This window comes from Vicia villosa, linkage group LG2, assembly GCF_029867415.1.
Source record: "Vicia villosa cultivar HV-30 ecotype Madison, WI linkage group LG2, Vvil1.0, whole genome shotgun sequence".
Taxonomy (NCBI): domain Eukaryota; kingdom Viridiplantae; phylum Streptophyta; class Magnoliopsida; order Fabales; family Fabaceae; genus Vicia; species Vicia villosa.
Window position 1 is genome coordinate 92,118,819 of NC_081181.1, and position 13,212 is coordinate 92,132,030.

The window sequence follows — 13,212 nt, forward strand, 5'->3', positions numbered from 1 at the left end:
AATTTAAGATCACATGTTTGATTGTGTATGTAGAAGATAGGATTATTACACGAGATGACTCTGAATAAATAGCAACACTTCAAAATCATCTGGCAAGAGAATTTGAAATGAAAAGTGTAGGTGGACTCAAATGTTTTCTAGGTATTAAGGTTGCTAGGTCGAAGAAAAACATTTTTTTTATCTCAACAAGAGTATATCATGAACCTTTTTCCAGAGGTTGGGCTACTAGACTGTAAACTTGTAGATACTCCAATTGCCCAGAATCACCAACTTGGAGAATATTCAGACCATGTATCAACAGACAAAGGAAAGTACTAGAGATTAGTTGGCAAACTTGTTTACTTATCTCATACACGAGTTGGTATAGCATATGCGATAAGTGTAGCAAGCCAATATATGCACAACCCGAGTAAAGATCACATGGATGCAATAATTCAAATCATGCGGTACTTGAAGTCCTCACATGGAAAAGGCTTGGTGTTCAAAAAGAAAAAAATTGTACAAGTTGAAGTCTATAGAAACGCCAACTAGGTAGGGGATATCACCAACATAAAATCCACCTCAAACTATTTTACCTTTGTTGGAGACATTTTGGTTACATGAAAAAATAAGAAATAAAATGTTGTAGCATTATCAAGTGCTGAAGATGAATTTCGAGGGATGGCTAAGGATCTTTATGAGCTTATTTGACTTCTGTGATAACAAGTCTTCAATTTAAATTGCTCATAATCCAATTCAATATCGTCAGACAAAATACGTGGAAGTAGATAGACACTTAGCAAGAAAAATTTGGAGACCAAGATAATTTAATTTCTATTTGTTAAATTTGAAGATCAGTTGACATATATACTCACAAAAGTTGTATGTAGCATAGACTTCTCCAATGCATTTGACAAATTGGACGTTCCGGATCTCTCTGCACCAAGAGAGAATATTGGTGTGAGTTGTCCATTAATATCATAGAAGCTATAATAATAAAAAATTTAATTAGTTATTAATTACTCTAATTTAATTATAATTAAAAATAAAATTTTCCGTGTGTGTATATATATCTTTTGACTAATGGTACAAATGAAAAACAAACACAATAAAATTTTGTACACTTGGTTTGGTTTATACACAACTTTTGTGGATAGCCTATTCAACAAATAACCGCAGTGTTTGTTACCTCTGTCCATAAAATTTTTGACAAATCTTTTTCATGTAGCAAACACCTTTTTTATTTAGAGTTACATGTAGCCAACACCTTATCATCTTCATAATGTTTCTATACTTTCTCTCACTCACACCATTTTTGTTATTTAGTGTGAGGGGAAACAAATTGGTCGTAGAGCTTATTTTTATTATATAATAAATTATGCAACAAAATAAAACTGCATTACGCTAATTCCAGACTCAAGGTACATACATATAACTGATCAAATTAATTCCAACTACAAAGAAAAAAGTACACTTGAATTAAAACCAAAATCTAAATATACAAAAGATTTGCACCATGTGGTGAATGTGATCTCCTAAGAGGAGGTTTTGCATAACTTTCCACCTTAAACTTTGTCACATGAGGTAACATATCCGACTTACCATAAATTTTTGTATTAGTACTTGTACTTTGTTTCTCATATGTTGCTGTGAAGGCATCAGCAGCCACACCAACAGATTTCTGACTGTTACAACCCAAGAATTTACTCGGCCGCCGCTTCGGTATCTCTTTATTGATTCTTGTTTTTCCGTTTGATGAATTCAAGGATGTTCTTATAGTTGTAGGAGTCCTTATAGTTTCTTGATCTTCATGATCTGAAACTGCTGAATACTCAACTGCACTTGCTGTTATCACACTCCATTCAATGCTAGCTTCACTTGGTGCATAGCATGTTGGACTAGCACAACCAGAAGCAACATTGGAACTTGTTCTACAAAAAGAAGGGTTGGTTTTACCTGTGAAACTTTCAATCTCGAATAAGTCTGAACTTGCATCACTTCCAGCATCATCAAAATTTTCACCAGAATTTGTAGAAAACTCAATTTCTTCTTCAAGTTTAGAATTAGAACCAGCTTCTTCCCAAGATGGTTTTTTTAGCCTCATATCAAAGCTTAAAGATTTGCATCTTTCGTATAGTATCGGTGAACCGAACACTTCTAATGTTTTCCTTGGATTCTCTACTTGTTGAAGCTGCATGTTGTAAGTAGAAATGTTTTCTTGTTTTTGTAAGTATATATCTTTGTTCTTCATGAGGTCTGCTGCAGCGCGAGTCTCGGTTTTCTTAGAAGCTTCTTGATTATGTTTGAAGAGTTTCTCTGAGGTTGTTTTTCCAGGAACCACACCTTTGTTGAAACTGATTTCACCTGCATGGTCATTCACATCAACAGAATTCTTGTCATAACAAGAACATTTGCAACCAAGAATAGCTAGAAGGCTCTTTCTATGAACTTGTTTTTTCCTATTGCTTGAAGAGTTTTTCACAGCAGTTTGTAAAAGTGCATTTTGGCTATTCAAGCTTGATTCTGAGCCAACACTTGGAGTTCCATATTGAACTTTTTGTTTTCTGTTTTGTTGACATGTTTGTTGTTGGTTTTTCATGTAGTTGAACTTATTAGAATCTATGGTAGCAACTCTTGGAGTTGGAGTGTCTACTTCAACTCCATTGAAATACTTTTCAGCATCAAAAACTCCGATTTCTCCGTCTTCTTCTTTCTTTACTCCAAGTTGAAGAGGTTCCTTTCTGTTGATGGTAAAGGGGTGACTTGAATCAACAAAAGTCTCTTTCTTGCTGTTCAAGTAAGAAGAGAAAGAAGCATCACGGAGGTTATTGTTGTTGTTCTGAGAGGTGAAAGTGGTTGCTGAGATAACCATGGTTAAAGGGGTTTTAGCAAGGGAAATCAAGTACAAAGAAAAGTGGTAAAGACAATGGTACTATAGAAGTATATAACAGTTTGAGAAATGAAGTAAAAGAAGTGAAATTATGAGAACTTTTTGGAGTGCAAAAGGGTCATAAGAATTTGAAAGGTACTCAAAGGAATACTCATTTATGTGAAGGATAGGAAGTAGATGCAAGAGAGGATTTAACATGAATAGCATATTTAAGAGTAGCTCTATAAGTAGGCTAATGGAAGATGCAAATTGTCAAGAATGTAGGACCATATCCATGTAGCTTAATTGACATTTCACCAATAATGTTTACAAGGATGTTATAATTTATTTTCTTTGAAAATTCCGTATCCGACTCTTTAACTGACTAATCCATGAGAATTTACGAATGTCTGATTTAAAGTCAGAACTTAACTTTGTATAAATAGGTTAAACACAAAAACGGTAAGAATTCGAATATGAGATTTTGAGAAAAACACATTCTCAGATTTTGAGATTTCAAACAAAATGCAAAACTCATATTGTTTACCGACTAATGACATAAACCACTTTTAAGTTATGGTTAATAAAAGTTTATAATATGAATAATTGAATTGCTAATATTGGAAAAAGACTATGATTTGTCTCCTTCTAGGAGGAAGAGTGATAACTACTAGAGAGGAACATGTTCTAATCTACTTGATAGTCACATCTTTTTTTAAAAGTATTGTCTTTTTCCCTTTTTACAGTTGGATCTAACCCCCTTTCCTCCTGTGAATAGTCCTTTGTACTATAATACACCTCTCAATAATTCAAATCCAAAGCGTGCTAAGTGAGATTTTATTGCGACATGAAGAGACATGAGTGAACTAAATCGTCATTGTACTTAATGCACTTGCTCTATTGTTTATTTCCTTTAAGTATAGAATTTTTAGAATATGCAATAAATGAATGTAACTCTATTGTATAAAACTAACTTATACTAAATTCATAATCAATCATTAGATTTTGTAGTTAATCAATGTCATATATTTATTTCTTAACAGAAACTTCGATAGAAATATTTATTTGAACGGTAAAGTTATTTTTGTGGAGAGTTTGTGACTACACAACATAGAGTTTTGATTATGGATGAAAGAATTAAGGAGAGAGCAAAGAAAATAAATCATATGGCAGTGCCACAAATCAACTAGTGGCATTTGAAGGGTGAAAAACAAGGAATTTTTTAACACAAGATCTTGGAGGGGGATTTAGACAACCACAAGGTAGTATAAATGATATGTGGAATATGTCCATAGAGATTAGAAAAGTGGCTAAAGAGACATTGGGTGAATCAAGGTGTTTTGGACCTAAGGGTAAAGAATCATGGTGGTGGAATGAAAGTGTACAAAATAAAGTTAGAGTAGAAATGATTGTTTTAAAAAGTGGTCTAGGTGTAAAAAATGTCCAAACTTAAGAAAAGTACAAGAAAGCTAAGAATGAGACCAAGAAGGCGGTGAGTGAAGGAAGAACTCAAATTTTTGACGAAATGTACCAATCCATAGGAATCAAGGAGGGGGGAAATCTATATATAGGTTTGCTAATGGAAGAGAAAGAAATACTAGAGATTTGGATCAAGTGAAGTGTGTTAAAGTTGAAGAAGGAGAAATTTTGGTTCAGGAAAAAGATATAAATGATAGAGGGAAGATATATTTCTATAACCTATTTAATGAAGGATATGATATCTCACTAGACTCTGTTAGACTTAAGAATTCACATACAAGAGGGGGTGAATTGTGTGGTTTGGAAAAAACATGGTTTTGAAAACTTTTCGGGATTAAAACCAGAGTTTGAAAAACATTTTCTAAATCTAAGTAGTTTGAAAAATATTTTTATCTAAGCAGAGCGGAAAATAAATATCTAAACTAAAGCGCGAAAAATAAAGAGTTTAAGGGAAGAAGAAAAACACCGAGATTTATAGAGTTTCAATCAAAACTAAAAGACCTACTCTTCTTCCTAAGAATTGATCTTGAGATTTTTCATTAGGTACCTGAGAGCTTTTAGTAGGTGAAGCTCATGTAACCCCTTATACAAGGAAATGGTGGTTGTCCTACAACCATGATAATACAAGACGGATGATAAGATCGTTTGTGTCTTCTCCATTGAAATGTTGAGACTCAAGTGGCCAAGCTTCTTTCCTAACGGTAGATTGAAACGGTGAGACTTCTCTCTACAAAATATTTGAGCTCGATTTGGTTTAACAGGATAACAAATAACCTCTTGTGACTTTAAGAGGCTGGTCATCTAACATATGGTTTTATACGGGCTAACCATGAACCTAATGATAAGATCATCAATATTGAAGAACTTCATCCTTTGAATGAACAAGGCTTTATAGTAGCCTTCAGGAAATTTCAACCATTTTAACGTTCTTCAACCTAACTAAATATCAGGAACTAATCACACAATTCCTAACCAAAGCTTTTAACGGGTTTAGCTTCCAACCACATATTTTTGTCCCTAAATAAATTGTGTTCATCCAAGATGCATAAACAACATTATTGAAGAACTTATACATTGCTATCCATCCAGAAATACAAAGGCACCTCACTCACCACAAATCTTTCCCCGCAAAAGCTTTTGGCTATAAGAACTACTGAGAGAAAGTGAAGAATAAAAACTAGAGAGAATGTGAGTCAATATACAAATCGAATCTTGGATGAAATGAGAAATGAAGCTCTATTTATAGGCTTCAAATCCTCCAAAACAGGAAACCTCGTTAAACCAAATTTGATCGTTACTAATCGATTGGACCAATTGATTAGATCATTTAAAGGTAACAATTATGAATTTCAAAATAAGTAAGAATTGATATATAGTCGTTGCTAATCGTTTGGGTACATTCAAACAGCGTAAGTCTTTAAAAACATTTCAATCTAATCAATTGGCATAATCATTAGATCATGTAAAAATATATATTTTTTAGCTTTTAGAATGTTCCTATTTATTTCTTTGCAATTTTTATATATCTTTCTCAATTCGTTTCTTTTCCAAGGACATTTAAAAAGGTTTTTAGTGTGTATGCTTATAACCAACTACTTCTATAAAGAAAGACTTTTGTGTTTACAAAAGTTTCACTCACTTACTAAATTGGGATAGATTTCCTAAACCTGTGTATGATGTATTCATTATTATGAGACTTTTCTTTGAGATCTCTTGAGGCTTTTGATGTAGTCTGGTTGTTTGCCTTTGTCTGAAAAATCTTTGTTAACATCTGAAGCTTTATTTGAACTTTTGTAAATCCTTTATCAAACTCATGGCTTACATTTTCAAAGGCTTAAGTGCATTGGTTGAATTTCATGATGGTTGCATCTTTATTATAATGAGTATCTTATTCTATTTTTCATCGTTGACAATATGTTGATGTGGTCTTTACAGTTCTTCACAATTGTTATCATCAAAACAGAAAACCTATTACCTACAAAACTAGGTTCCACATTCTTCCCCTTTTAGATAATGATAACGCATATCTTAAGGGAAGTGGTAAAAGAAACAATATATTATTGGAGTGATAACACTTCCCCGTATTTAGATAGAATGTATACCCTCCCCTTAATAGTAGGCGGGTAAAAGATGCAAATATGTCCTATCCATCCAAGGTACAAAATATCATGGCAAGTTAATGTAGTAATATCAAACATCTCAACAAGGATAGATCATATGACATGATCACAAAATACCAAGAGCAGGTAGTGATGAGATATATTTATGCATGGCAAAGATCATGCCATATAAGGAAGCATGAAAGAAAAAATTAAATATGTTTGACATTAGACATGGCATGACAATTTATCAAGTGAAATTATGAGTATACATGTAATGCAATCATAAAGCTAACATGTTATAATGCATATAGAAATTTTAGAAAGTATATCATAGAGAATATCATGGAATAATATCGCAAAGCATGCATATGTTGCAAAGAGAATCACAACTCAATTCCTATATGTGAGACAAACTTTCATATAGCATGAAATGCCTAAAGTATTAGTTTTAATTAATATAGCATGCATATAGGCAAGGAGACATATGAAGGTTCCTATATATTTCAAGCATGTCATGATAAGGGATAATAGCATGGACACTATGGTATCTTAATAGGATATATAACTTTGCATACAAGACATTGATAAATATTGAACAGTTTATACAGGAACAAGTAGGAAGCCATTTTTATCAATGTTGTACAAAACAATGTCGCAATCACAAAATATAATAGGTTTCTTTCGGCAAGAAACCCACAAGGGTAAGAAAAAGTAGGGGAGCAATAAGAACAAGAAGGAATTGGTTATAACTGATATTCTTTACTTTCTCTTTCAAACAAGATTACAAGTGTTATAAGAATAACAAATAACCCTCTCACCCTAAATTAGGATTTTCCGTATGAAATGAGAGACTAGTATGCTATTTATAATAAACCTAAATTACTAAACTAATGGGCTTTTTCACAAATACCCATTACAAGCCAACTTAGAGTACAAGTTAACTTAAACAATTGGACATAACAAATAAGCCCAATTCGAAATACTAACAACCCTAGCATTTCGATGCCGACATACTAGAACACACTTCAACCATAGTATGTAGGTCTTCGACATATTCTTTGTCGAAAGAGGAAAATACTCTTCGACCCACTAGAGTGCGATCCAATTCTCACAAATCTGCACCTTGTAACAAACTCTATATCATCAAAGAACAAACTAGCTTTCTTCATGCAGCTTTATGAACGACATACAGTGAAAAAACTTGTAACTCGACAATGTATTGATGATCATATCAGCAGCATTGTAATCTGTCGAAACCTTTAGCACTTGGACTTCTCCATGCTCGATTACTCCTTTGAAGAAATGCAACATAACATTGATATGCTTGGTTCGCTCATGATATGTTGAGTTCTTCGACAAGTGTATAGCACTTTAACTATCACATTTAATAGTATACCTCGATTTTGAAGTTTCATCTCCTTCGCAAAGCCTTCAAGCCACAATGCTTCTTTCACAACTTCAGTTAGGGAAACATACTCCACCTCAGTGGTTGTTAAAGCCACAACCTTATGAAGTGTTGCTTTCCAACTAATTGTTGTACCAAACATAGTGAAAACATATCCAGAAATAGATTTTCTGGAATCCATACAACCTGCATAATCAGAGTCGACATATCCTTCGATTACTTCTTTACTATCTTCACCCTAGGCTCCACCATAAATTAGGACTCTATTTCAAGACCCATTTATGTACCTTAGAATCCATTTCAATGCTTTCCAGTGAGCCTTTCCAGGATTCGCCATGTACCTGCTTATAAGACTTACTGCATATGCTATGTTGGGTCTAGTACATACCATAGCATACATCAAAGAACCTACTATATTAGCATATGGGATGCTATTCATATAAGCTCTTTCGACATCAGTACTGGGACACTAATCAATACTCATCTTGAATTAAGGGTTTGTCGGAGTCACAACAGACTTTGAATTCGACATACCAAACTTGTCGAGAATTTTCCGTAGGTATGCCTCTTGAGATAAGCATAATTTTGACTGCTTTCTATCTCTTAGATTTTCAATCCCAAGAATATTGTATGCTGCTCCCAGATCCTTCATATCGAACTCCTTATTGAGTTCAGCCTTCACCCTCATTACATCGTCGACATTGTTTTTTGCTATGAGAATATCATCCATACAAAGCAACAAAATTACAAATGAATTACCAGGTAGAAATTGGAAGTAAACACAGTGGTCGAACTAGCTTCTAACGAAACTTATGTGTGCCATGAACTTGTAGAATCTCCTATTCCACTGTCGAAGATATTGTTTCAGTCCATATAAAGATCTGTTTAGCTTGCACACATAATCTTCCTTCCCCTTTTCGACATACCCTTCAGGTAGCCTCATCAGAATCGTTTCATCTAGATCAACATACAAGAATGCAATATTCACATCCATCTGTTCCAGTTCAAGATCGAAATGTGCCACCATGGCAAGCAATATTCGAATAGATATGTGCTTCACAATAGGGGAGAAAACATCATTGAAGTCGACACCTTCTTTTTGAGTGAAACCCCTTGCGACCAACCTTGCCTTGTATCTCGTCGATGCCACTCCTTCGATTCTTTCCATAACTTTGAAAATCCATTTACAGTTGACTAACCTTGCTCCAGCAGGTTTCTTGATTAGTTCCCTGGTGTTATTATCACGAAGAGATTTCATCTCATCATTCATGGCCTTCAGCCATTCAGTCTTATGTCGACTCCTCATAACATCGTTATAGTCTCTAGGTTTTTCGTATAGAACCTCACTTGTAGAGATAAAGGCATATGCTATAAGATCTACATACCCAAGTGTCTGACGTGCCTTGATGACTCTTCTCGACCTATCTCTTGACAATAGGTAGTCATCGACAGTTTCCTCGACTTCCTCATCATCTTCTGCTTCTTCTTCGACTTCTTATGGGATATGCAAGGAAAGTGATGGGAATTAATTGTTTCTGAGATTCAGATTTAATTGTCCAACTATCATTCAAATGTTCAAAAAATCATAACTTCTGACTAGAACATCATTTTGAAGCAATCCATATGCCAAAAGAACTTTCTTGAGGTCTACTATATTTCATGTGTTCAGGTCAGGAATTAATTCTTTGAAGAAGCCCATCGAATTCGCAATTTACCTGAAGAAATACAGTGAAAAAGTGTGTTGAAGCGTTCTCTCCTGGACGATAAAAAATTCATAACTTCTACACTGTTTATCATCTTCGGCTGAAATTTTAACACACATTTTGTCTCGATGTCCCCGACATTTCGTATGTTGGGAGCGAAGGCCAATTCTGCACCAGAAATTCAAGAATATTGCGAAAGCATTGAGAATTAATGGCCGAAATAAAGTTTCGGGCAATGTACGACAAGATTAAAAAATTCATAGTTCCCTTAATTTTTATCGGATCGGGCCCATTCAGGCGGCATTCTTTCACAAATTTTGTTGGCTACGATTTCTATTCTGATTCTGAGTTCGTATTTTAATTGGAAGATTGAGTTTCATCACATTCTTTGAGAGGTGCACACGAAAATACTGCACAGTTGAGTTTCTGCCTCAAATGATTCTCGCTGTTCTAACGTGCATAACTTTTTCACTATTTATCGGATTGAGTTTGTTCCGGCGGCAACGGTTCATGAATTTCGTCATCTTTGATTTTTCCGTTTGGCTCGAATCCGAATTTCGCACCGAAACACGTTTCCTTGTAATTGGGTCTCAAAAATGCGATTTGGCGCACTTTTTGAAATTCAAATTTGGGAGCACTATATATTCTTTTTCCCACACTTTTTTCTCACAACCATATTTTTCCACAAACACTCACACTTCTCTCTCTCATTTCTCTTGAATCAAACTCACTTTTCTCTCCAATTTTCACAACAACTTCATAATAACTCTCAAGAACGCGAAGAACATTCAAGACCCAAAACCACAAAATTCATCAAATCTCCATATCCCTTTGTAATACGGTGAACTGACTTTTTATCGAAATGTCGCGGTAAGCAAGAGTCGCCACCGACTTTTATTTTATCCAAATTAATAGAAAGGCTAAAAGAACAGAGAAAAACCTTTTAAAGAAACTTTGAGTTCGGGGGGTAATTATACAAAGGGAAGGTGTAAGACACCCTTTGCATCCATGGTTTTCCATGGGCTCTTAATTGCTTTGCTCTTTGTTTGAAAAGAAATGTAGAAGAAAAAAGAATAGGGACTTTAGCTCGTAAATGAGCGTAGCCCTTTTGAAGGATTATGAGAAAGAATATAAAAAGTTTAGAGCAAGGCAAAGCAATTAGGGGCAATTACCTTAAACTTAGATGATAGGTTTCTTTTAGCCTTTCAGGATGAAAGGGTCTATCCATGCCATGAGAGGGCAGGAAGCCTTTCGTTTGGATGTAAACGGGTCATCGCATTATCGTTCGCCATAAGACTGACCCATGCCATAGAGAGGCAGGTAGTCTAAGGGGAAGGATCAGAATAGCCTTTTTCGTAGGCAGCCAAAGGATACCTCAACCTTTTCGAAGGCAACTTACGAGGGTCGAGATCATGTATATCGAAGGCAGCATCATTAGGGACCATAATCTTTAATCGAGGCAACATGGCTGAGGTATCCTCGTATTCGAGGGACTGGCTATTCTGCAAAGAAACACAAGGTAACAAGGCAACAAGGCAACAGAGAGGCTTACCCAAAAGTGTGCGTGTGTGCACCAATCACGTGATTATGTTCAGTTATGTTATCTTGTAAATTTACGTGATGCTAATTCAGTTAATAAGTTGCACTCCCTAGAATTACTAACCACGCAGTTTAATATAAACGGTAATAATGGGGGAAGGGAAATTGCAACCAGCGGAGGAGAGAGGAATTGAAACCAGCGGGATAAAATAAAACAAATAGGTTTGAAACAAGTAATAATATAATCGAGATTAGGGTTTAGGGTTATCGATACTCGATGCTTTGGCAACTGACAAACCCTGAAAAGGTGGGAAAAATGGCAAACCAAAAAATGGGGTGAGTGCATTATCGGTTCGGAGGCGAACATTGCTAACCCTAATAATAAAAAAAAAGATAAAGAAATTAAGAATAAATAAATACAAGGGCACTTAGCTTTGCATTTTGGATTTGATCTGACATGGTTGGCGGTCGGAGGTAGCCTCGGGGTCAACCCTGAAAATGGCAAGGCAGAGGCAGAAGAAGGAGTGAGTGTATGCATAGTTCAAAAAGTATAAAGGGTAAACCCTAAAATCAAAAGGAAACAAAATAGACTTTGAAAGTAAAAGAATCGAATACTTAACTTCGGATTTTGAAGGCGCGCAGTCGGAAGGCACTTGAAAAGTAACCCTGAAAAGGTACAGAAAAAGAAATATTCAGTGTATGGACTGATCTTCGTAAACCCTGATTAGGGTACGAAATAAATAAGAAAATACAAATGATTTAATTAATTATCGGTCTCGCAACCTAATTAATTAAATCGGGGTAAGAAAATAAAATCGCGCATGCAAGTATTTTTAGGAAATTTTTTAGAGTTATAACCAAATAAATATGAATTTTTAAAGTAATTAAGTAATTAAATATAAATTGAAAAAGAAAATAAATAAATATAATAAAAATAAATGTATGATAGATATTAAATATATAAATAAATAATTAAGAAAAGAAAATAAATAAATATAATAAACAAATAAATATTATATAATAAATATTAATCAAATAAAGAAATAAGTATATATGAAATTAAAATAAAACAAATAAATAAATATTAATAAGAAAAAGTTTTAAATAAAACATATAATACCTTTATTACTATTAAGAAAGAAAAAGGAAAGAGATAAAATGATATATATATATATATATATATATATATATATATACATAAAATAGACCATGTAATTAAAAATAAAAAAAAATAAAAAAATACTTAACTTTTGATTCCATGTGGCATGCTTCTGAGGGACCATGGTACGCCTGCAGGCTTTGATGCGTTGGATGAGGAACTAGTGAGATCACGTGGCTGAGAGAGTGTGGTAGCATCACGTATGCGTAGACTGGCAGGCACCGGATCATTCCATGGGGGCACAAACTCGCGCGCGAAATCTGTTTGAACCTGGCCAATCAGGCAGCGCCACGCAGTCATCTTCTCCACAAAAACCAGTAAAACATCTTTTACAGCGATTTTGGCAAGATGCGCTATAAAAGTTCTTATATACCACACCTGGAAAATAGCGAATACTACCAAAACGCTATAGAAATTTGGCGCAATGCCATGAATGGATTCGTCTCGATCACACGAATCTAATGGTACCTGTTTCAAGGTCTAATTTGTGCTAAATTGGAAAGCCCTAATTCAAAACTCACGAACCCTAACATGGCAATTGGTCACAAATGCATATAGAAACCCAATTAAACGTCCAGATAGCTTCAGTATGTTATCATAATCAAGAATATGCAAACATATTTGGCAAAGAACGCATGAATTGATGCAATCGAAGTTTGAGAAAATCGCGACTTACCGTAGCTTGTAGGGGATGTTTCTGGAGGTGTTGATGTCACGTGATGCTCCACACAGGTTCAATGAACTCCAAGGAAGGTGTTAGAACCTTTGAATCTCCCTCAATTCGTGAATCCGAGTTTGGAATTTTTCAGAAAAATAACAAGTTCTACCTTGGTGCTTATGGCTGCAATCCTAGTGAATCCGACCCTTTCTGAATGCCAATAGGTTGTATACTTATAGGTGAACACATTAGGGCAATAAAATTGGTTTAAATCTTGGTGAATCTTGAGATTGAATTTGATTGAAATATGCATCCAAAT

The 13,212-nt window shown here is 34.6% G+C and overlaps 1 protein-coding gene across 1 annotated transcript; it reads right to left on the reverse strand.

Annotated features, from left to right (window-relative positions):
- Window positions 1–1,157: 1,157 nt before the first annotated feature.
- On the reverse strand, window positions 1,158–3,067 carry LOC131646428 (protein PHYTOCHROME KINASE SUBSTRATE 1-like). Its single transcript, XM_058916457.1, has one exon. The coding sequence runs from the start codon at window positions 2,849–2,851 to the stop codon at window positions 1,472–1,474; it is 1,380 nt and encodes a 459-aa protein (XP_058772440.1). The 5' UTR covers window positions 2,852–3,067; the 3' UTR covers window positions 1,158–1,471.
- Between the last annotated feature and the right edge of the window lie 10,145 nt (window positions 3,068–13,212).